The sequence below is a fragment of the Furipterus horrens genome, unplaced genomic scaffold, assembly GCF_987537825.1.
Source record: "Furipterus horrens unplaced genomic scaffold, mFurHor1.1.pri manual_scaffold_6, whole genome shotgun sequence".
Classification (NCBI taxonomy): domain Eukaryota; kingdom Metazoa; phylum Chordata; class Mammalia; order Chiroptera; family Furipteridae; genus Furipterus; species Furipterus horrens.
In genome coordinates, this window is record NW_028327176.1 from 72,077,366 (window position 1) to 72,102,661 (window position 25,296).

General features: G+C 44.4%; 1 protein-coding gene and 1 non-coding gene across 11 annotated transcripts in view; both read right to left on the reverse strand.

Moving 5' to 3' along the window:
- Positions 1-25,296, reverse strand: part of INPP4A (inositol polyphosphate-4-phosphatase type I A) — a 122,001-nt gene that overhangs the window by 49,828 nt on the left and 46,877 nt on the right. For all 10 annotated transcript variants that reach the window (XM_090281767.1, XM_090281766.1, XM_090281762.1 and 7 more), the window contains exons 2-5: positions 11,458-11,528; positions 10,346-10,555; positions 9,642-9,686; positions 2,059-2,177 (exon numbers count right to left, since the gene is read on the reverse strand). In XM_090281767.1, coding sequence (XP_090137893.1) covers positions 2,059-2,177; positions 9,642-9,686; positions 10,346-10,451 — 270 coding nt within the window. In that variant the 5' untranslated portion in view covers positions 10,452-10,555; positions 11,458-11,528. The remainder of the gene's footprint in view (positions 1-2,058; positions 2,178-9,641; positions 9,687-10,345; positions 10,556-11,457; positions 11,529-25,296) is intronic.
- Positions 7,228-7,363, reverse strand: LOC150006480 (U8 small nucleolar RNA). The gene has a single exon (XR_016512112.1). It is a non-coding gene; the product is annotated as a U8 small nucleolar RNA (small nucleolar RNA).

Below are 25,296 nucleotides of genomic sequence, written 5' to 3' on the forward strand. Positions count from 1 at the left end.
ATCCCAGCCCCAGGCCAGACCACACAGCCCAGAGTTCCAGCACCAGGAAGATAAACCTCCATTACCTCTGGCTGTAAAAACAGGTGGGGGTTGGGGCATGGAAGAAACTGCTGCATTTTCACTGCTTAAAGGGCCTGCATGGTCTTAGAACATATGCAAACCTCAGGGCAGCAACTGGAAGGATGCCAATCACATATGGGAAGGGGGTGAAGTGACCAGAAACTGGGCAAAAGCTGGACAAATTGCCAGAAGCCAGGCAGTGGCATTGTCCCCTTTCCCAGCCTCCCACCACAAACAAAGCCTCAAAGCGGTGAAACAGGTTGCCCCACCCTGGAAATTACCTAAAGCTTCGCCCCTACACAATTTACAGGTCCCTTTGCTACATAGGCCATGCTACTAAGACAAGGAGTAAAAGCACCTCTACCTAATACACAGAAAGAAACAGGGAGGCTACCAAATTGAGGAGGCAAAGATATATCAGCCAAATGAAAGAATACAAAAAAAAAAAAAAAAAAAAAAAAAAGAAACCCCAGAAAAAGAAATAAATGAAATGGAGATAACCAACCTATCAGATGAAAAGTTCAAAACACTAGTGATTAGGATGCTCAGAGAACTCACAGAGTACAGCAAAAAAATAAAGGAAGAAATGAAGATAGCACAAGGCGAAATAAAAAAATATATACAGGAACCAACAGTGATGGGAAGAAAGCTGGGATTCAAATCAACAATTTGGAAAAAAAGGAAGAAATAAACATTCAACCAAAACAGAAAGACGAAACAAGAATGCAAAACAATGAGGAAAGGCTTAGGAACCTCTGAGACAACTTTAAACATACCAACATCTGAATCATAGAGGTGCCAGAGGGAGAAGAGGAAGAACAAGAAATTGAAAAATTATTTTAAAAAATAATGAAAGAAAACTTCCCTAATTTGGTGAAGGGAATAAACATACAGGTCCAGTAAGCACAGAGAGTCCCAAACAAGGTATACCCAAAGAAAAGAGAAAAAGAAGAGAGTTACCTACAAAGGAGTTCCCATAAGACTATCAGCTGATTTCCCAAAAGAAACTGTGGGCAAGAAGGAACTGGCAGGAAATATTCAAAGTCATGAAAAGCGAGGACCTACAACCAAGATTACTCTAACCAGCAAAGCTATCATTTAGAATGGAAGGGCAGATAAAGTGTTTCCCAGACAAAGTAAAGCTAAAGGAGTTCATCATCACCAAGCCATTATTACATGAAATGTTAAAAAGATTTATTTAAGAAAAAGATCAAAACTATGAACAGTAAAATGACAACAACTTCACAATTATCAACAACTGAATCTAAAAAACAAAAACAATCTAAGCAAACAACTAGAAGAGGAACATAATCATAGGTTTGGACATGATTTGGAGAATAATCACCTGGGGGGGGTGCAGGGATTAAGAAGCATAATTGGTTGGTACAAAATAGACAGGGGGATGTTAAAAATAGTATTAGGAAAGGGAGAGGCCAAAGAACTTACACGCATGACCCATGGGCATGAACTCATGAAGGAATTGCAGGAGGAAAGAGGGGTACTAAGGAGAGGGGTCAAAGGGGAAAAAATTAGAACTGTAATAGCATAATCAATAAAATATACGTTTTAAAAAATGTATAACACAACTAAAAAGGATATAAAAATAAAAAACAACAAAAAGAGGCATGTCCTGTAAGAGTGTAGGTTAAGAGTTACTCCAAATTTTGGTTCATGAGCACAACTCTCCAAAAGTAGCAGCCAACTGCAAGTGACAAGGAAGAATTGGATCTTACCTCTTAAAAGGCAATCAACCTTATAGCATCAATGTTCAAAAATAGCCAACCAGTAGCTGAGCAATAACTGTAAAGGATATGGCAAATAAAAATGCCACCCAGAAGAGTGTGATGAAAAACATCAATTACTAAAAAGACATGGACAATAGCAACAATCACATTGATGTTACCACAGTTACAGGTGCTCAGGTTGCTGAGCAGCCCTCCCACTGGAGAGGTGAACATGGCAAGCCTGTGGCAGAGCCCGGGGGCCAGCAGCACCCACCTCGATGATCTCTGTCTGAGCATGCTTCGTCCAGAATGCCTGAGGTGGGGTGGTCACACTCACTGCTACAAAACTGTTAGGTTTCCGATCTAGTGACGGTGTATGCAGCTCACTGCAAGCTACGGAATCAAGATGGGGAAAAAATGAATCCTTTAATATCAGGCTCTAGTTAGTTCTTGGTTCTACACAAACTCAGAGAGCAAAAAAGTAAATGACACTTAAAAGGACTAGACAATTACATTATCAGTTGTCACAGAGAGATGACTTTTCAAATGGAAAACCATCTCTTCTCACTCCTTCCCTCCTGCCCTCACCCCCATGACAGCAGTGCCCTAAGTGCTGCGAGAGGCTGAGTTCAAGGGGGCGTCTGTGCCCATAGAATGGAGCTCAGAACCAACAATCTCATATGATGTCTCACCAAAATGGTTGAACCTTTGTGAACTTCTAACCAACGGAGCTAAGCAGCCCCGGCGTCTATGAAATCACAACACGCCTGCTCCTCCCTGTGTCCCACGTGCCCATACTGGCCCTAAGCCTGTGCTACCAACAGTCTCTGCGTGGCTGTGCATTGGAAGCAAATTAAAATCCTATGGCAAAGTAAACAAAACTTTTTAAAAAATGGAGTCATTGCTTATTTATTCTCCTTTTAAGACTTATACCAAATGCAAGACTACTAAAAATGTTATTTTTCAGAACTAGAACTGTTCCAGTTAGAAAATTTATTGTGCTAAGCATTTTGAAATAGATTATAAGAATCAGAAAATTCTATCGTAGAAGTGACCCACAGGAAAAATGGTCCTATTTCATTGGACCTAACATGCTATCTGTTGTAAAATGCACTATGGAAGAAAAAATGACCCACTGCCATTAGACTATGCCATTGATTGTGAGACACTTTCTTATTACAGAGATATTACAACATGAAAAAATACACATCTTGGAACTGGTTAAATATATGGTAAATCGAAGTTCATCACTAGTAGACACAACTAGCTCTTTTGGAGGAGCAGTAAACACTACGCAGAGTGCTCCAGCTTTTGCTTAATTTCCAGAGTTCTGAAACAATTGATTTCAACCTTTTTTGCCAGTATTCTCATCGGCTTTATGGAGGAAAAATCTTTGGAGGTCCTTACTCTGCCATTCCTGTCCCCAATATTTTCATTTGATTTTTAAAATACTCACTGGTTATTTAAAATTTAGGGATTGATTTTTACTTCTGAAAATTAACTTTGGTTCTCTGATTATCCCCTTTGTAATATCTTCTCATGTATATTGAATTTCATTCTTTATTGGACATTATAAAATATAAAGAGTTCAGCTTTTCAGTTCAATGAGTTCTGGTAATCATATATATCCATGTAACCATCATCAAATCAAGGTAGAAAACTTTTCCCATCAGACTAGAAAGTTCCCGCTGTATTTCCAGTCAACTCCCCACCTCTTCAACCACTTTGACTCCCATCACTTGCATCTCTTCTTGAATTGCATATAAATGGAATGTTTTAAGATTCACCTACATTATTATATGTATTGATAATTCACTTTCTTCTAAATTGATGAGTTATATTCCATTGTGTAAGTTTACCAAAATTTTTTTAATCCATTCTGTTAATGGGCTTTTGAATTTTTTCACATTGAACCATTATAAATAAAGGTGCTATAAACATTCTTGGCCATGTCTTTTTGTGAACTTACATTTTCATTTCTCTTGCAGAAGCACCTAAGAGTGACATTTCTAGGTTCTATCAGAGGATATGCCTCACTTCATAAGCTAACAGTTTTCTAATGTGGTTGAACTATTTTATAAGACCATCAGCAATGTACATGAATTCCAGTTGCTCTGCATCCCCACCAACATTTGGTGAGGTTAGTGCTTATCTTAGTTGTTCTAGTGGATGTGTTTTAATTTGCACTTCCATGATGTTAAGCATCTTTTCATCATATGCTTATTGTTCATTTTTATAACTTCTTTTGTCAAGAGTCTAATCAAGTCTTTTGATGATTTTTAAATTGGATTGTTCACTTTTAAATTGTTGACTTGTAAGCATTTTATTTTAGATCTGTTGTTTTTTCAGGCATATGTGTTGTGAATATCTTTTTTCCAATCTTGATTTATCTAGTCATTTTCTTAAAGATTTTTAAATTATTTTATTTTAGATTTTTAATTTTAGGAAGTGGTAGGCAGAAAAACATCCCTCTCCCCCCAAAAGTACCCATATCCTAGTCCCTGAAACCTGTGAATATTCTATTTATTTATTTTTTAAGATTTTATTTATTTTTAGAGAGAGAAGAAGGGAGGGAGAAAGAGAGGGAGAGAAACATTGATCACTGTGTGAGAAAAATAATCAGTTGCCTCTCACAAATCTCCTGCTGGGGACCTGGCCTGCAACCCAGGCATGTGCCTGACCGGATATCAAACCAGCGACTTTTCGGTTCACAGACTGGCACTCAATCCACTGAGCCACACCAGCCAGGCCTATTTTTAATTTTTTAAGCCTCATCTGAGGACATGCTTACTGATTTTAGAGATAGGGGAAGGGTGGGAGATAGAAAGGGAGAGAAACATTGATGCGAGAGAAAACCATTGATGTCACACATGCCCTGCCTGGAAGGAACCTGCAGCCTAGGCGTGTGCTCTGACTGCGAATCAAACCTGCAACCTTTTGGTTTACAGGACAATTTCCAACTTACTGAGACACACCGGCCAGGGCTGGAACCAGTGAATATATTACATCACAGGCAAAAGGACTCTATAGATGTGACTAAGGTCATGGAATCTTGACATGGGGAGATTATTCTGGATTATCTGAGTGTCTTTTTGTGAGTTTACATCTTAATCTAATCACATACACTCTTAAAAGTAGGAGAGAAAGGTAGAGTAAGAAAGATGTGAGCAGAGAAAGAGGTGAGATTCAAAGTATCAAAGGCACGTGACCTGCCATTGCCAAGAAAAGTGAGCAGCCTTTATAAACTGAGATCCAGTCTCAACTAGTAGCTGGCAAAGAAATGGGGACTGCAGCCCTAAAACCATAAGGAACTAAATTTTGACAACAATCAGAACAAGCAAAGAAACAGATTCTCCCTTAGGGCCCACAGGAAGGAATGCAGCCCTGCTGATACTTCGATTTCATGTAGTGAGACTCTAAGCAGAGACTCAGCGGAGTACACTGGATTTCTAACCTCAGGGAACTGTAAAATAATAAATTTGTGTTGTTTTAAAGTGCTAAATTTGTAGTAATTTGTTATGGCAGCAATAGCAAATAAAGCACAGAGTTAGTGCTTTTTGCATTCTAAGAAATCTTTGACAACCCTGAAGTTGAGTTGTATCCTTTGTTTACTTCTAGAACCTTTAGGGTTTTATTTTTTAAAGTTCTCTTCTATTTTTTTCTACCATGTCTATGTCAACAGGAACCGGGGATTTGACTGTTGCACTTTCTCTTTGTCCTTTATGCTGTCCTCAAGTGACTCCTGTTCTGGTCTCTCTCGATGTGCCGTTTCATCATGTGTGGGTTCTTAACACCCATGTAAGGCTGGAACATTTGGGTCTTTCAACCCCAAGTGAAGGCAGACAGACTGAGGAATAACAGGCAGCCAAAGGCTGAGAAGATCAGTATCAGTTTAAAGGCTGATGGGCCAAATGCCACCTTCAAAACACATTTTCCTACAGGTTACATTCTCTCCTGACCTCATCCCCAACCCAGCCTACCTAAGATCTCACCCAATGTTTAATTCCAAGCTCAAAGTCCCATAGCTTCCATGAAGCTTTCTCTCAGCAGCCCACAGTCACATTTCCTTCTGTTTACCACTTATATCACTCCTTTAACCTATTTCCATAGAAACCATTACTCTCTGATATGTATGTCTTGTTTCTCCAACCAAATCATCTGTAATCCCAGCTGAGTAAATGCTGTTGAGGTAAACTGGTAAAACATATTTCAAGTACATATCATTTGATTCAGCAATCCTATACCCAAGAATTTATCCTAAGGACATAATCGACAAAGTATATAAAGGATCTATGTACAAATATGTCCACTGTAGTAGTGTTTGTAATGGCGAATGAGAAAGAATCTAGACGTCCAATAGGAGACTGGTTAGGATGAATGTGGCATAGCCGTACAAAGTTCTATCTAGCCACCCAATATGATGAGGCAGATCAATGTTTATTAAAATGAAAAGATGGTAGTGATATTTTGCTACATTAAAAAAAAAAATGTTAAGAACAGTAGGGTAACATTTTCCTAAATAATTCCACTTCCTCAACCGAAATCATTATATCACTGTGTGGGTATAAAACTATCTGGAAGGACATACACCAAAATACCAACTGTGATGCCCTCCTCACTCAGGGATTTCTTTTCCCCTAACATTTGCTGAAATAAAGGTTTTTAAATAAGCACCTTTTAATTTTTAATTTTCATTTTAAGACAAACTATTTGACCATTCAATCAGCTGGCTCCTCACCTTTTTCTTTCTTTCTTTTTTTTAATTTTTAAAAGATTTTATTTATTTATTTTTAGATAGATGGAAAGGGAGGAAGAAAGAGAGTGAGAGAAACATCAATGTGTGGTTGCCTCTTGCATGTCCCCAATTGGGTACCTGGCCTGCAACCCAGGCATGTGCCCTGACTGGGAATCAAACTGGCAACCCTTTGGTTCTCAGGCTGGCACTCAATCCAGCCAGGGCCCTTTTTCTTTTTCTTTTCTTTATTTTTTTTTTTTTATTGTGGTAAAATTCATTTCACATAAAATCCACCCTCACTTTTTACAGTTGTTTCTTCCATGTGTCTATATTACTCTTGATTTGTCACATGCAGAAACATTCTGATTTCTATTCTAGGGATAAGGATTTTTAACTCAATTATATCAGCTCTCATCTTCTCTAGGCTTAATCAGTCTAGCTCATCTTTTTTAAAATCCATAGTCTGCATTATTAAAGTTAAGTGAATATTATTCATTATGAGCCAAGTGGGATTTCTTTTACTTTTCTCCTGTGTTGGACCCTATCTGTTCCCTGACCCCATGTCTTCCTTTTTCTCAGTTCACTCCCTCCATTGGGTAAAGCACATCCCCCACAACTCCCAGAGAAAGGATGTGAGGGAAGTAAGTTTATTTTAGACTGCATGAAACAAGTTTACTTCTTCTTTTTTTTTAATGATCGCCAGGAAGAATCAGATAGGAGCAATCAGGGTGTTTCGAGCCCTAATTACGCAGAGACGTTAATCACAAATCATGCGAACTCCAATCATCATATTCAAATCTGTTCTCCAAAAGGAGAAACAGGTAAGGATTATCCTACCTGACGAACACAAGTTTACTTCTACTGTCACATTTGACTGACAGTCTGGTTGAGTACATCATTCTAGGTTGGAAATATTTTCCCGCCCATATAAAAGCTGAGAATCTCCATAGTAGTTTCATCCCTGATCCTTGGATATGACCATTTTTTCCCCTCTGGGGAAATTTTTAAGAGTCTTCATTTTATTATCCATGCTCTGAAATTCCACCATAATGTGCCTTATGATGGTCCTGTTTCAATACGCTGAGCCTGGTGGGCATTTTTAACCTAGAAAAACATTCTTCAGTCCTGAGAGCCCCTGGTAGTACTTCTATGTAATTTCCTCCCTTACATTCTTTTCTATTTTCTCTTCTAAGTGTTAGACTGCCCAAATTTGCTCTCTAATTTTCCATTTCAATTTCTCTCCCATTTTCTATTTTCATTTTAAAATTCTACTTTCTGGGATAATTTCTTAATTATCTTCCAACCTTTATTGAATTTTTAAATATTTCTATCCTACTTTAAGTTTCTAAAATTATCCATGTTCTGGAACTGTTCTCTTTTTCTTTAGAATAAGTATCCCGTCCTCTCTTGAGGCTATAAATTATCATTTGTATATAATAAATAAATAAATTTATATAAAATACACATTAAATATAAACATATAATTTTTATATGTAATCCACATGTCCATTAGCAGGAGAACAAACTATGGTTCATGTATACACAACGAACAACCACTCAGCAAGGAAGGAATGAGCTACTGATCTATATAATCACATGTCCATCATGTGTCTCAGAAGCATTATGAAAAGTGAACTATATGTGAAACTCATGAGGCCTCACTGCAGTGACAGAAAACAGGCCAATGGTTGTCTGGGAGTGAGGGTGAGGAATGACTGGAAAGGACACAGGAACCCTTTGGGGTGATGGAAAAGTTCTGTATCTTGACAGTAGTGGTAGTTATATGCATATATATGCTTATAAAAATCATTGAATGCTACATTTAAAATGGTATATTTTACATATAAATTATAACTTGATGTTGATTTAAAACAAAATTAAAGAATAGTCAAAGATCACTAGACCTCCGTGGAAGGCCCACAACATGAAAGAAAACAGAACTTGAAAATGTCAAAAGAAATTATATACTATTCAGAGTTTGTGTTTCTGTTTCTTATGCTTCCTGATATTTGGGGTGATTTAGGATTTAGGATAAGGGGGAGGAAATATGCACGCACTCTGCTGTGAAACCCGGGCTGGCATTATAATTTGTAAACAGCAATAAGGTTCCAGGTCGGTGAGCAGTTGTGAGTCTCCCGCAACCCCCCATCCCCACACATAGCAGAATATTCACTACCCATGGCATACCCACTGTCAGGCAAGGGCTAGGGAAGCCTTGAACTTCTTCAGGAGTATTTAACCTGAAATAGGGATATTTTCAGAGTCTAAAATTTTATAATAATGCATTAATATTTTTATGGGTTTAGCAATTTGTCAAAGTCCTTCTGTTTTATTTTGTTTTAACCACAAGCTTGTCTCTCAAGTGGTAACACCCCATACAGCCCATGAGGAAACCTGTCCAGCAAGGTCAAGCACAGGCTGACACTGACAAGCAGTCTGTGCACAGCCTGGACTAGATTCCAGGTCATCTGACTCCCCAGGAGGTGCTTCTTTTATGACACATCAACCCTTGGACACCACCGCCAGGCCACTGACCAATGCTGGCCACCACTCAGGGGAAGAGGAAATGGGAGAGGACCACTAGAGAGCATTGGCTCCAGAGAAGAAGCATCCCAGCTGCCCCACCTTCTCTCCAACCTCCTGGCTAAGCCACTGTAATGCCATCCCTCCCTGATCCTGGAGCTGGCACATTCTGTTCGTTCTCTCTCTGCTGCTCTCTGAGCAAGCAGGTGTCATCACTTCCAATCACAGAGTAGAAAACGAGGGCAAGGAAGCTAAATTCAGCCACGTAGGTGCCTCGTGGCCACAGTGAGAGGGCTGATTCTAAGCCCTGCTTTCTCATCCCTCCAGGATCCTCCCAGAGGGGCAGGCGGAGGGGAGGAGAGGCTGTCTCTGCAGCTCTGGGTGGGCTCACCACCTCCCGCCCTGCAGGCATGTAGTCCCCAGACCCCCCCACACACAGGAAGTCCACATGAGCCTTCAGCTTCATCTTCTCAAAAACGCAGCAGCAGCAGCAGTGGTGGCAGCAGCAAGTTCTCCAAGACAGACTCAAGCTAAGCAGTTGTGTTTTTGTTTTTGAACAACAAATATTTTTAAACAAAAATAATTTAAAAGACACTCACCTAAGCTGAATTCTAAAATGGGTTCATCTGGATCTTGTAGATTTCCTGAATAAAAAGAAATGTCAGGAAAAAAGTCACCCTTAATCAACTTTTCCCTGCTTTAGATTTCATGGAAAACAAAAACCCCACACTTGTGATCATTTCACATATTTGTAAATCAAACGATCATGATGCATACCTTAAACTTATAAGTGATGTGTATCAATTGATTCTCAATAAAATTGGGGTGGGGGAAAAGTCCAACATTCTACTTGATTTTTTCCATCTAAAACTTATGTGAGATGATTTCTTCATTTTCTAAACATTGTATTTTGAGATTCCTAAGAAGTCTCAGACCCCAAGTCCAAGCCCCTTCTTTTTCAGATCTGCATACCCACAACAGGCCGGCTTCTACTGTGGCCTGGCCACTGGCCAGATGGGCCCTGTGGATATTCCCACATTATATCCTGGCGAATCAGACCCCCAAACTGGAAATCTGACAGTAGGCTGGTTCCAGTGGAGGCGGTTCCCAGGAATTTCTGACTTTCCCCTCCCTATTCTGACTCAACCAGAGGATGCCATGCCAGGCTCCCTTCCAGCATGGGGCAGTCACAGGGGCTCCTACTGACTACCCACCAGGTGCCCCAGGAGGTACGCTTGGCCCCCCAAGAACAGCCACAGGGTGGGACCCACCAGAAGTTGGGTGCAGGACACATGAGGCTCACCTGCAAGAGAGAGGCCCAGCATGTCGGCTGCCACATCAATGGTGGAAGCCCGCTGCACTGCACGGGCCCTGGCACCATGGCGAGGGCTGTGCTCTCTTGTTGTCATGCTGTCATTGGGGATGATGTGCTTCCTGCTCCTGGGTCAGACGACGCCTGGCTTCCTGGGAAGAGCTGTCACCCCAGCCCTTGTCCCTTAAGGTGGGAGTAGTCCTGAGAAACAGAAACAAACACTGGTAAAAAGCACAGAGATGGTGGCAGAAAGACACTGTGTGATCATGCAGAGTCTGTGATCTAACGTGAGCAGATGTGGCAAAGCCAGGGTCCTGGCAAGGCAGAGCTGAGTACAGTCTGATGGTCTATGTCCATTCAGCCGCCCCTCCCTGTGCACGCCCCGGCGTGCTCTCACACACACACCAACACCGCAAGCATGTGGCATCCCAGACAGAAATCACGTTCCCTCCAATAAAGAAATGCCACATTAAGTGATAGTTTACAAAGAATCATAAAATATGGCTTTTGAGATTTTCTTGTATGCCTTACGATTATGCTTTTCCATTCGCAGGTCTCACAGAATTTCATAAAATTTTAAACCAGTTCACTACAACCTCTGTTAGAAGGACAGCAGCATGGTGAGCACTGGAGAGACAAAGACACATGTCCCCCAACCTTGCCTTCCTCCTTCCCAGAGTTACAGGAACTTCCTGTGGATCTCAGTCCTGGGCTTTCTTTCTCACAAAATATATGCATATGTGATACTCTGGGCCTAACTAAGGCAGACCATGCGGCACTGTGCTGCGAATGTGGACATCCCTGTAAGCACAGCCACTGCAGGCTGGATCAGACAGCCCAAAACTCACATGCTGCTCTAAGTGTGGTAAGCAGCAAGAAGTGAGTTTCGTGTTTTTTCAACCCTAATGCTCTAGTTCCTGCTGTCTCTAGAAGGAACCACTTTAAAAGTTAAGGTAATTAGACGGAGCAATAAGGCTGGTTTAAAACACCCCTTTCCAAAGCCTCCAATATCCAAACACCCCTGTCTTCTCTAAGTGTGTCAACACCTCTGGACCTGAAGGGCCCATGTTCCCACTCTTGAGTGAATTCACCCAATAACTTACTGGACATGCTTGTTCTTGGATCATTAGAGACACACGGCATTTCTTCATAGAAGCGTGTCCAAATCCATCACCTAAAAATAAAAAATTATAAATTTAACAAGCTGGTCAACAAACACAGAGTTCTTGTGAACACATAACACATACGTTATAATTCCGATACCTAGAAATATGGGGAAGACAAAGGCTACTACGTGCTCCTTTGAGCTTCACACACCAAGCTAATCAAAGGGAAGATTAATTAGTTTGCTAACCTCAAAAGGCATACAGTCAAAAATATGCAGTAAAAATGGAAAAGTACTAATATCTGTTAATTTGAAATGTACAGATTAACTTTTTTAAAACTCACTAAATCTCTAAGTAGCAGAAGGTATGGATTCATAAGAGTATATATACACATGGTAAACATTTTGAAAAGAGACCAAACTCATTCATAATAATTAAAGCAATGCTCACCACACCTATATTCCCTAACTTAGTCCTCTAAAAGTGGTTTGTTGTTCTATGGAGAATATGCTTTGCTGGCAGACCCCAGGGGAAATTCTATAGGACTCTCCTATATTACTCATAACATTTCAGAGTGCTCTAAGCATTTTGGAAAGCAATCTGACATTACTTATCAAAATTTGTCCACAACACTCTCACCAATAATCCAAAGAGGCTTATTGCAGCATTACTTACAACAAGAAATGCTAAAACCAATCTAAATGCCCAACTACAAGGGCGTCCATTCTTTAATACCTGTAAGACACACTACTGTATGGCTGGTCACATGATCATAATAAAGCCAATAAACATATGAAAAGTTCTTCAACCTCATTACTCAACAAAAAAACGCAAATCATAACCATGAGCTATCTCTGCACACCCACTAGAATAGCTACAATGAAAAGACAAACAATACCAAGTGTTGGAAGGATGTGGAATAATGGAACCAGACAAACAGCTGGAAGAGTAAAGGGCACAGCCACAGTATCTACTCAAACTGAACACACATCCACCCCATGATCTGGAGGTGCTAAGAGGAATGCATATGTATGTTCCCCACAAAAGGTGTGAAGAGGCATTTAGAGCACTAACATTCATTAACAGTCAAAAATGAGAAACAATCAAAATGTCTATCAACAGCCGAATGAACAAAATAATACAGACAACTCCTAGAAACAATGGCAAGGGGAAGAGCCAAACACACAGAGCACATCCAGGCAACCGCATTCCCATGAGGTTCAGGCACAGCCACAGAGTGTGGTGTTAGTGTCTGAGGGGCAAGTACTGGAGGGGAGTGGGGAGGGGGGGGGTGTGAGGAGGTTTGGGTGGGGGGCGGGGGTGGGAGTGTCTCCCAATCTGGGTTACGTGAGTGAGTTAACTGTGTGAAACTCACTGAGCTGCACATCAATTATTTTTAGACCTCTATAAAAAGTTGAATTCTGTCAATGGCTACATTAAAGACAACACAGTATAAAAGAATGTTTGTCAGTTCTACAACATGTGGGTTTTTAATGGACTACAGTATTCCACTTGTGCTCCGGTTACAGTCCTTAAAAAGATGTGACACAGCAGCAAAGGGCCAGCAGGAGGCCACACTCAGACACTGGTCAGGTCTGGACATGACCGAAGGAAACTGCTTGCTCCCTTTCTTGGCTCACTGTCATCCCCTTGCATCACTGAACGCTGCATCCCATGCTGACCAGAGGCAGAGGTGGCACCTAGAAATGGGTCGGCCAAAGGAAAACACTCTTCTTTTTTGAAGCTTCTCCCAGCTTGTTAATGAAGTTAGAGTCACCACCCCCTTCAGTTGGGACAGCAGAGACACGCCACCTAACAGAGGGCTGCATCTGTACCCGGATAGCTCAACAGCCCAAGGGAGGCTGCATCCCCCTTTCCTTCCACCCTTGCAGGGTCCCTGCCCACTCCACCCACCAGCCCCTTCCCCCTAGAAGAATGGTTAGTATTATAGGTAGTATGAGATTCTGGGGATAGAAATTCATAAAAGGGACATCTACAGAATAATTTTACACGTGATAGAGTTCACAGGTCATAGAAGCTTTTGTGGTTATTTTGGGCATTTAATTAGAATCTACAATTTAAGTCATTAAGACCCAGAACAGAAAGCTAATTTGCACAGCTGAACTTGATCCCCTTATGTTAGTCTCATTAATTTAAGGCAATTCACCAAGGATTCCTATATCCCCTTGGTCCTCATTTTTTTCCCTCATTTGAAGACTAAAGCTCATTAGAAGCAAAACCACATTAACAATAAGGACAGAGGATATAGGGAGTTCTTTGGAGGACTGGATGAGGAAGGGGAGGCAAGAAGAAAGAAGGAAACCCTCCTGAAACTAACTGCGTCTTCCTCCTCACTCCCTTCTGTGGTCCCTTCTGACAAGAGGACACAGGCCATCAAGTCAACAGCGAACCCAAAAATGTCCCTTCCACCATGTGGGGGCAGGGAGAGGACAGCAGAGGAGGCATAAGCAAGGCAGCGAGGGATGTTATGAGTCACACAGGTTCATGGGACCAGTGAGGGTGGGTGATGACTGTCGGAAGCTTCTGCAGGGAACAAGAAACCTCAGGCTAGGAAGGGACTCTGGAAGCCCCTTCGGCTCAGTAACCTTGGGAAGGACTACCCACAGAGCCCCACTTTTATCTGTCTTACACACTGGGGTTCTTCTGAACATGATCTTAAAAAGGAGATGCAAAGATGAGGGCACAGAAGTCCAGGCTGGGTGGCTGACTTTCTCAAGGTCACACGAAGGTATGGGATGAACTATGAGAAACAAACGACCACAGCAAAAAGCACAAATGTAGCTGAAGCCATTCTCCCTGTCCTTCATAGCCTCACCTACCCTGCCACTGACACTGTGGGAGCCAGCGGGCTCACGGTAAACCTTCCCTGGGCCTCTGCTCTCCTAACGCGGGCAGCATGACAGGGAAAGTCGGGCAACAAAGGCTGAGTGAGTCACAGGATGGACGAGGAAGCTCCAAGGAAGAGGCTACTTCAGGAGTCAGACAGAGGTACAGTTTTCTCCAAAACCCCTAAATCCAGGACAGCTACAATCACTTAGCGATGAGGCATCGCACACTCACGGGCACCAAACTCCTAAATATCATCAAAACCTGAGAGACGCCCATGCCTCCCGCATGAAGCCCCTCCTGCACACAGACTCAGAGTTGCCAGCCTTTCCTCCCGGAGGCACCCTGATATGGTCAGTGGTCCATCCCTTCAGAATGGCGCTTCTTTATGTGACCAAGGACGACCAGCTGGGACCTTGTGTGTTAGGAATGCCACACTTAACTCCTCGCTTCTCCCATACCCTCCTGGTGCAAAGACCAGGTTTTCTGATAAACACTTACTAGTAAACAAACTGTCAACATCTATGGCAACTGTATTTGCTCACTGGGGTCAGGTTCTTTCCTGCTTTCCAGATACCCAACAGGTTACTCTCCAGCCCCTTCCCATCCTGTGCAGGAAAAATCCTATACAGAGGCCGTTTCCTCTTTGCTCCCCGCTACTTCCTGCTCACTGTGCCCACACGGGGCCTCCATGAGGAGAGAGGCTCACTCGGCAGAGCTCGCTCAGAGAACACTGCCTAACAGTGAGCACACTGCAGCCTCAGTCCGGCCTGCTAGGTTTCAGTGCAGGACACTCAATGGCCTTAGGAAATCAAGCCCAGGAACCCAGGAAATGTGCTGCAGTTGGTACACATTGTCACTGGCAGGCACAAGCAAGCCGCCTGCGGTCCCCACGAGCCTGTGTTCAGCAGACAGTCACTGCTGCTTCCCACTTCCCGGAGCCCATTCTCTGCCAGTGACACTGAAAAGGCAATACTGGCAATGGTTCACCACCCAATTTAATTAAGTAACCGGCTTCAATGGTTTCATGAATATGGTAGCAGATATAATACAATGCTTTAACCCAGATTCACATGCATATCTGGGACTCCGAGGGGAGGAGTCGGTCACCTTGGGTGGGCCATCGACATCTATCTTAAAAAACCAGGCAGGCCAAGTGCTCCTGGGTAGGACAAGCACAGACTTTCAACTTCCCCACCAGACCCTCGGTTTCCCCATCTTAGTCATTGGCAACTCCATCCTTCCACTTTCTCCAGCCAAGAAACAAAATCAGTACCCTTTGCTGGCCTCCTCTTCCTCTCACACCCCATGCCCCAGCCATTTTGCTGGCTCCATCTTCCCAGAGATCCAGACTTCAGCCCACCCAGCACCCCAGCCCCACCTCCCTGGCTTCTGACCAGTTCCTCCACTGCCCCTAGTCTGTCTCCACAAAGCACTGGCCCCAGCCCTGGCCTCCCTGCTGCTGAGATCTCCATAGCCAGTAACCCTCCCTGCAAGGACATCACAAGGAAGTTCCCTCACCTACAAGGGAGGACCCCCCAAAAAACTGGAATTATCTTCTAGAGGACAGGCTCCTTGTAGTACAGGTTTCCCCCAAGGTGAGGGTTCAAGGAGCCCACTGGTATTGTTGTGAGAGGCTGTGTTGGCTTTTGTGAATTTTTTTTTTGAAGACTCTCTCAACGTATTTGCCCATTTCATGATGGGAGATTTACAAGCACACCTGCCCTCATTGTACTGAGTGTTCAGCAGTTTTTGATAAAAAATGGCACGACCCCTGTGCCCCACACTCTCTATTCACCTGATCTCACCCTGAGTGACTTTTGTTTCCCCCAGATGAAAAAAGTCCTCAAAGGGAGACGTTTTGCCGATGCAGAAGAGGTGAAACAAAAAATGGCAGAAGCGCTAAAAGGCATCAAAATCAATGAGCTCAAATACTCTTCTGAGCAGTGGAAAAAAAATCTCCATAAGTGCCCTGCATCAAATGGAGAGTACTTTGAAGGTGACTGAAGTTTAAACATATAAGAATACACAACTTTTTATAAATAAATTCTGGGGGCTTTGGGGGATTCCCCCCTCGTATATGTCCTTCTCAAAACCAGCCTCTCCAGGACATATTCAAGACAGTCAGTTTAAAATTGCAGCTGGGCCCTTGGTGTTTCACCTATAAACCATGAACCATTAGGGGATTTTTGACAAGAACCATTTGAAAATAAGTCACCCTAAAAAGTGTTTTAAAATGTTCCTGCTGAGCAATATGGGTGCAGAACCTGTGTCTGGGTTCTGGCATCTGGGAGGTGAGAGAGACATCAGGGCGGTGTCAGTGGCGTCTGCGCTGGGTGGGTGTCCTTGCGCTGCCTCAGCCAAAACAAGCCCTGCCATCCCTTGGCCACTCTTCTTAAGCATCCACACTTTCTCGTGTTGCTTCTTCTCCATAAACTGGCAATCCCCTCAACAAACAGTCAAGGTCTCTCATGGACCAGGCCTAGGGATGCTAAGATGAACGAGAAGGCTTGGGCAGGAAACACATCACAAGAAGTGTAACAAACAGGACTGATGACCCTGGCCAGGTGGCTAAGTTAGTTGGAGCATTTTCCCACACACCAAAAGGCTGCAGGTTCAATCCCCAGTCGAGGTGCATATGGGAGGCAACCTACCAATGTTAACCAGTCAATCTCTCCCTCTCCCTCTCTCTCCCCTGACCTGTTCCCTCCTGCCCTCAAAATCAATAACCATATCCTTGAATGAGGATAAAAACAAAACAAAACAGGAGTAATGGACAAGCTGAGGGTCACACTGGTGCTACTCAAGCCATTTCCAGAACCTTCCCTGTGAGAAGGGCTGGCCTGTGGCTGTCTACTTGCTGGGCAGGGTCATCACGGGGCTAGCAACAGGGATTCTGGAGGCTGACTCTTGGGGTGAATCAACCCAGTGTTCCTATGTACCAGGCTTCATTTGTCACTTGATTACCATATAAGTTCCCAGAATACCACTGACCAAGATAATGGAACTGCTGCACTGGGCACTCTGGTCCCCCTGAGAACTGCCTGTTCAGTGCTGGAGACAATGCACACCAGTGTCAATGCCACCCCTCTCTCTCCTGGAAATGCCCACAACTGTGACAAGTCTCACGTCTTGCTCCATTGCCAACTCAGCCACTCAAAACCCTCACATAATAAACTGAAAGTTCGCCTGGATGCTGGCCAGGAAGGCCTCTCAGTAGTGCCACAGAAACTTCCTAATAAGTGTGTAAAAGCGTTGAGGGAACCATCCAGTATTTATCAAACCTCTTTGTTAACGAAGATATGCTGCCCCAGAGGACCGAGAGCAAGAGAAGAGGACAGCAGCATCTCTGTGACCTATGGGCCAGCTCCTCCCCAAGTGGGGCTCTGTAAAGACCTCCCCAGTAAGAAGGAGGTGCTGCAGACCCAATGCACTCCCCCCAGAAGGCACTGCCCCAGAACATGGGTCTAGGAGCTTCAGCCAGAAGAGAACTCCAGCTCCTCTAGGGCAGGTGTGTCCCACTCATTGCCTAAGACTGTCCTTTCTCTTCCCTTTTCTTTTTCCACCCAAACCCAGAGATGTACAGCCTGGCTTGGTGCCTGCTTCTATCTACCCCCTCACCCCGCAGAGTTGGCCAAGTGGAAGCTGATGGCACCCAGCCATCAGGGCCGATGCCAGCCCAGATTCTGCTTCTGTCCTCTCTCCCCATTGGGAGTGGTCTATTCTGTCAGCCAAGAGGATGTCAAGTGTGAGTGTGGCCACAGCTGCTCAAGGCTTCTCGGACCATAGGTCAAAGAGGGGGTGGCACCCAGGAGCAGTGGCCCACACCCCAGCTACAGCAACGCCCTTTGCCTTGTCCTCATGGTGTGGTGATGAGGTTGTCACAGTGAGGGCGAGTTCCGGGTCCTCCTGCTATCCTGACCACAGCACCCTACTTGGCAGCCAGTACTGTACACCTGTGCTGTAGGTCAGAAAACCTAATTCTGCTGTGTTTCAGCAGAAAGGCACGTTTGTCATAAATGTTCTGTCTGACTTACAGAACTGGAGCAGGAATATGGCTGATGGACCCCAGTGTCAGCAGCACAGACAACTCTTCTAGGCTCCCCTCTGCTTACCCACATCATCTCCCCCACCCCCCACCTGTGTATATGGTGGACAGCCCCCAACTTTATTTATTTTAAAAATATTTTATTTATTTTTAATAGAGGGGAAGGAAGGGAGAGAGAGGGGGAGAAAAACATCAATGTGTGGTTGCTTCTCAGGCGCCCACAACTGGGGTCCTGGCCCGCAACCCAGGCACATGCCCTGACTGGGAATTGAACCCATGACCCTTTGGTTCGTGGGCCAGTGCTCAATCCACTGAGCTACACCAGCCAGGGAAGCCCCCAACTTTAAACTCTCTAGCTCTAGCCATGGAAGAAGAGAAATGTATGGATTTCTCTGAGTCTTCAGGCCAGCTCTTCCTGGGAAAGGTACCCAAGAGCCTAACTCAGGCCAGGTGCCCCCTGGCTGGAGGACTGGGGTCGCAGTACAGCAAGGGTGCTCCCATGAGACTGAGTGTGGTGGAGGAGTGACCACAGAGGGGACAAGGGAGACTGAACATAACCATCTTCAATTCACCACAACTTTTAGTGCCAAAAGGAGAAAACCTGCAGCATGTATATCTTGAATTTTAAGAGGAAAGTCAAAGAACTCCCAGTGTTAATGAAATGTTTTCTGTATTATTTAAACAGATAACATAAAATTAGGTATGAACTCTTTTTTCTTGGAGCTCTAAAACTACAAACCAAACCCCAGCACCAATGGACTCACATTTACACTAATTTAACATGAAGGGTGGAGCTGCTGTACAGAAACCATCACACAACATAACCCTGAGGACTCCAAAGGCCTCACCTGCCACACCTTCCACTCCATCCCAGCCTGGCCTAAGGCCACAAATGCCCATAATGGCCACTTGGGTCCACCCAGCAGCTATCTGGTCAAAATAACAGCAGCCAGCAGCCACCATTCGCCAGAAAAGTGAGTTGTCAAGTTGGGCACAGGAGCGGGGATGTGGCGACACCCCTGGACTATGAACAGGGGTCTTAAGGACCCTGGGGCGGCAGGGCCTCCACGTGGTTTTTTGCACGAAATCAAGAAAGTGAGGAAAAGTGCAAAAGACAGCCTTATGGCTTGCTGTGTGAAGATGCAAAACTGAAAACTGTGGTTACTTCCTCACATCCCTGAGGTGGAGCGCCTGTAGAGTGGGCCACATAGATGTCAAACTCATCCATGACACCTCCTTTGTGAAGGGAAGCCACCTCTTTCCCACCATCCTTCTGTCCCTCGGCCTGTCTACAGCATTCTGCTCCTAACATCTGCTGCCGATTCACCTAAGGAATCAAGTTCCTCATGATGTGTCCAACCTGTGGGAGAAGGTTGAGAGAAGAGCATAAGATGCCTCTGGCCACCTCCAGCCTCCTCAGGTCTCCGTGGAAGGAAGCAGCAGCCTAGAGGCCACCTCAGGTAGAATGCCTCGTGTGAAAGAAGCATGTGAGCCATGACAACACAGCTCGCAAATGCCCTCCAGGTCGCCTGGTTTGCTTGGTCCTCCTCACACATAATTGCTGGGTGGGTGTCTGATAGGAGCCAGAGACCTAGTTTCTGCAGTTATACATTAAACTGATTAACAAGGTTCCTCTGCTCTTTTTTTATAAGTGCTGTGTATTTTGGTCATTTCCTTCTTTTTACTGTTCCCAACAGGTTGTATTCATTCACTTAAAATATCCTGGTCTAGTAAGTGTGTGTCATGGTGTAGGGGCACCAAATATTCCCTGTAAAAAGTTTCAAAGGTCTGCTAAGTATGTAAATATGTAGGGGCTTCAGATATTCTTTGTAAAAAGTGGCAAGGACTTGCTAAAAAGCCTTGAAGAGAGGACTGTAGGAAGGAGTGTAGCAATTGGTGATTTACAAGCTAAAAGCACCTCAGCTTCCATCACCTTCCATTTGCTTGTGTCTGGTTTATAACATTTGTGAAAGTTATACTTTACAGGATATCTAGCCCTTTGAAGATAAATTACTTCACAGAGAATTCGTCCCTGGCTGGAGAGTTATGCTACCGCCGTAGATAACCTTATAGCCTTGCGAATTTCTGTTCCTGTTACTGCCAAGACATTCCTGCAGTCCTGCCCAGCCCCCTCTTCCTAAGGCTGTTTCCCACCAAAGAAGAAACAAAGGGGGCCTCAGCAGTATATAACCCAGCGTTTAGACTCCATTGTAGGTTGGAGCATGTTAGAGACCAGCTCAGGGTCTGCCCAACTCCTGGCCATTAATAAAATCCTTTGCTTACTTTATACACCGCTTCAGAGTGTTCAATCTCACCTATGAAGCCGTAACAATGGTGCTTTGGGTAAGTGTCACCGAGATCCTGGTTCCCACTGGTGACACACACTCCAGTTGAAGAATAAAACATGCAGACCCTCTCTCCTCACAAACACTCCCATGTCCTCTCTCAGGGAAAGTGAATAGCTCACCATCTGGGCAGTGGCTGGACACGAAGACATGGCAGGCCATGTGGGAAACCAGGCCCTGACCCAGGCTAGCCCACTTGGGAGACACTACAGTCCCAAAGACATGCCTAGTCCTTCACATACCTAACAGCAAAGTGCACCCTCGAAGGGAAGCTGGCATCTAGCCTAGCTCCTAACCCCAGCCCCTAGGGCTCATCCGATAAGCTAGCCTCAGGCTACTTCAAGCTCTGGCACACAGGCCTGGCGCCATACCACAAGTTTCTAATCAGCAGCCTGGCCTCCACCCTACTCCTGCCAAACTCTCCATCACCGGCCTCACTCCAGCCCCTCAGCAGGGTGGTGCGTGGGCCTAAAGAGGCAGGTTCACTCCAAATATATTATTTCCTTCTACACTGCCCTTGACAGAGCAGGAATGACAATCATTTATGTGACTGCGGTTGGGTAGGTCTAGTTTATTTTTATAATCAGTAGAGAAGTTTGTTTTCTAATTCAAAGTGTCAAAGTTGGCTTTGTGGGAGAATATGAAATGTTCTGAGTAGCAACACAATTCCATAAAGGGCTATTATAAATGCAAAGTCACAACCACAAATCAGTGAAATTCTGGGAAGACGAAGTTATTTCTGGAACAGGGCAGTAAGACAGGAGACCAGGGTTGACCACACCCACAAACCAAAAGAAGAGAAGTCTCGGTTTCTAACGTATCTTGGAAACACAAAGCAGATCCCACATTTTGCAAGTTTATCATACATAAAACCTGGCGAAGTGGTACACTACCTGCAAAAGTGGAATCCTGTTTTAACCAGTCGCTGTTAGGTGGGACATGTAGAGAAGACTCAGGAAGGCCTTCAATGCTCCAAATGCTCATGTAGAACTAAAACTCAGACGGTCTAATTCTGATACGAGACCTCTCTGGTTCAGCTACTCAGTTATGTTGTATGGTTGTTTTAGGGTTTTTTCAGTTGTTGTGTTGCTCTGTTTTTGTTTTTTCCTCTCAGAGGATGTCATGTGACAGGACTAAGACCGGGAGACCAGCCCTTCAGCTGACCAGTTGGGAAGCCAGTCTGGCATGAAAGAGAGCCCTTTCTTTCCCATATTTCACCTATGCATCTGTGCACGGAGGAGAGGGCATGGCCAGAGCTGGAGGAGGCAGGGTCCCTCCCCAGGGTGGAGGGCGGAGAGGTAGGGAGGGTCCCGTGGCTCCATCACCAGTCAGTGTCCCCCAAGGAAGGCCTGGGGTATCCTCCAGACCAGGGTAAGGAGTACTCTCATGGGAGCCCAGCCACAGCTCTTATGGCAAAGCTGACAGTGATAGGGATGATGGAAAAAAAAAAAAAAGACGATTTTAAAAAGAGAGCCACTGGTGAAGATCAGGCCAACAGGGGAGGGCCTGGGGGGTGGAAGACAGAGAGCAGCACTGGGGGCGTTTCTGTCCTCAGGAGTGAGCCTGGCCAGATGACCTGCACCACATTGCCTCTGACAGGAGGGTTCACGGGAGCCTGCAATCTGGAACCGGAGTTGTTCATTCATTTGTTCAACAGGTGCCTAACCAGGCACTTGGAGGGGACACACAGATGAATCAAAAGTGGTCCCTGCCTGCAAGGACCCAACAGTGTAACAATGGGATGAGACATTCCACAAAACAACACCAAGACAAAATAAAACGCATGCCTCAGGCTGGGAGTGGCGTGAAGAAGAAACCTTAAATCTAGCCACAGATGATCCTAATGCAGTGTGGACAGATCTGACTTCAAAAGGCACAGGCACAACAATTAACTCAGGGAACAGGGAAGCCCGGCATTCTAAGGCACAGAGAGAATGAGCTGAAGAGCCAGGACAGGGTCAGTTCCAGGGAGCCACTAACACCAGACTACGGAGGTCACTTTAACTAGTAGGCAATGAAGGACTCTCCGGAATCTTAATCATTCAAATAAATCTACAAAGTCTTTATACTCTCCTGAACTCTCTACTGAGCCCTTGAAAATGAACCTCTTACTCTCTTGTTACAAACCCAGTCAGGCCTGGTAAAGCTGGGCCAAGATGGCACCGCCATGAACTGGACAGGTCACATCTATGACCAACACATAAGGGACAACTAACTTCCTTGTCCTGCCAGGTCTCCAGGGGGTTCCAAAGGTCATCAGCACTGCTAAGCCTAAAGTCAGGACATGCACTATTTCTGAAGTGCTATCCAATTCTGCAAATAATAAACAAAACCCAGGTTACTTTTGAAACCAGTGGCAGGAAGCTGCTACGGAGCCCTGCAGCCACCTCTGTGGTAAGCGGGCTCTGCAGCTGTGGGCCTGGCCAGTACACGGCCACTCTCCTGGGAGCAGGCATCATCCTGTGCGACATCCTAGCCCAGGTCTTCTCATTTGGCATCAACAGAATTTTATATCAGCGTGGTATATATCTTTCTGAAACCTTTATCGAGTGCAGAAATATGAACTCACCTTGCTTCTAAATACTAACCCTGACCTTATAAAATACCTAAATAATGCGATGGAACAGCTATAAGATTGGTTATACAAGCACCAGTTTCTAACAATCAACAAAATAATATGTGCAAGTTCCTTTTTGTCTAATACTCCATTTTAGGAAAGCGGGCATTAACCAGCAGAATATGAATTCTATACGATAGAAGGAAACTTCCTCACAGCAGAAACTAAGCCATGCCTTAAAAAAATATATTATATTTGTTAAAAGTAACAGCCACCTAGATATCCTGATTAGCAAGTCATTTGTAAAATGTGAGGAAATGTTACCACACATGAAAGGTGTAGGACCACAGCTCAGGAGTTCAGAGTAAGCAGACAAGCCACAAACATCTTCCATAAATAAATCCCCTCAAGTAGCTCTCTCTACATATCAGGGGCTCATTTTATTCTGGGCCACTCAGCTGAGAAGGTCAAAGGGTTGAATCAATATCCAAAAGAAATGTTACCCCAAACAACTGGCTTGAGTAAACAGGCATGGGACAGAGGGGAGTTGCCGACACATTCTTAAAAGTCACAAAGTGTGGCCCACTCCTCAGCGGCAGGAGATGGCATTCCCAGACTCTAAACTGAGGAGGGAGCTGGGAACGTGAGGTGCCAGCCAACCACCTCCAACGGATGAGCAGAGGATGGGAGGCAGGATGGCTCCAGTGCCGGTTCTGCCATGCAGGAGCTCAAAATGGGACTGGACCCTGGGCCCTCTCAAGCCCCAGACTGGGGATCTATAAAATGAAATGGGGATTGTCACTAGCCTTTGAAGCCCAAATACTTCAAACTGCCTCACTGGCATGTTTCCCCTATCAGTCCCTCCAGACATCACTAAGGGTTATGCTTCCTATGGGCATCATTTTCATAGCCAGTCCCTATGTGGACCTACCCTGGGACCTGAGTGTGCTCACCTTCATGAAGGCATCATACAGGTCACTGAAGGCCCCGCGGTATCACAGAGATACAGATCGCCACCCTCACCCCCCTCTGAGATAAGATGGGAATGAATGATAAGGGATGGTATATCCATAGGGCTGCCCCATCCTGCAATAAGAGAGATATTCCAGGTAGGAAATCTCTGGCAGCCGTTTCTGGCCAGTGAACTCTCACTGGGTGGCAATTTTAAAAAAGCAAACCACAGTAGAAGAAAATTGTTCTAAAATACATGACACTCTTCCCTGACTTTAAGAACTGTTCTGAACAAGAGACCCATAACACAGATGAGTCCTGTCCCTGACTTGCATGCCCAGACAGTCAGTCACGCCCCTGGGCTCCCTTTCCTTTCTATAGTAAGGGGAAGAAGAGGAAGACAGCTCAACATGTTATTATACAAGGCTCCTTCTCTCAGGTGCATTGGGGCTTCTGGTTTGATATTAAATGCACTTGGCTTGCTTCTCCTTTTCCATTGTTATATCTATGCATTATGACAGCTTCACTTCTTCACCGCAAATCAGGTTATCAGTTTTCAATGTTGTTGTCAACTGAAATATGATGCTTCTCCCTGACCAGTGGACTAGGAAACCAAATCATCCATGACAGCATGTGTGCATGTGCATATACATGTGTGCCTATTTTAAAGAGAACACCCACTGGATGAGGGCCTTAGGGGCTCAAAGGCACTTAGTATACCTTCTGTACTGGTCTGCGGCTGGCTGATCTCTTGACCCTCCTACCATAGGTGTTACCAGGCTCTCAGGAGCTTTCAGGGAGGCAGTTGCCTAAAACAGATTTTATCCCCAACTTTTAAAAAGTTGCCACCTGACCATGATACTACTCATAATGTGAAAAGTCTCTGGAAGGTCACAAAATTAATCTCCCACTCCCTTTTGGATATACAACTTGTTTTTTATTAACTGGGTCTCAGCTGCAATTAGATACAGATGGAACTTATTGTTCCTACTATTGTCTGCCTGACCTAGTTGGGGTTTTGATTTCTTTTTCTCTCCATCACCATAAAGAAATGCAGCTTCATTTTATTTCTTCCCACTGTAATTTTT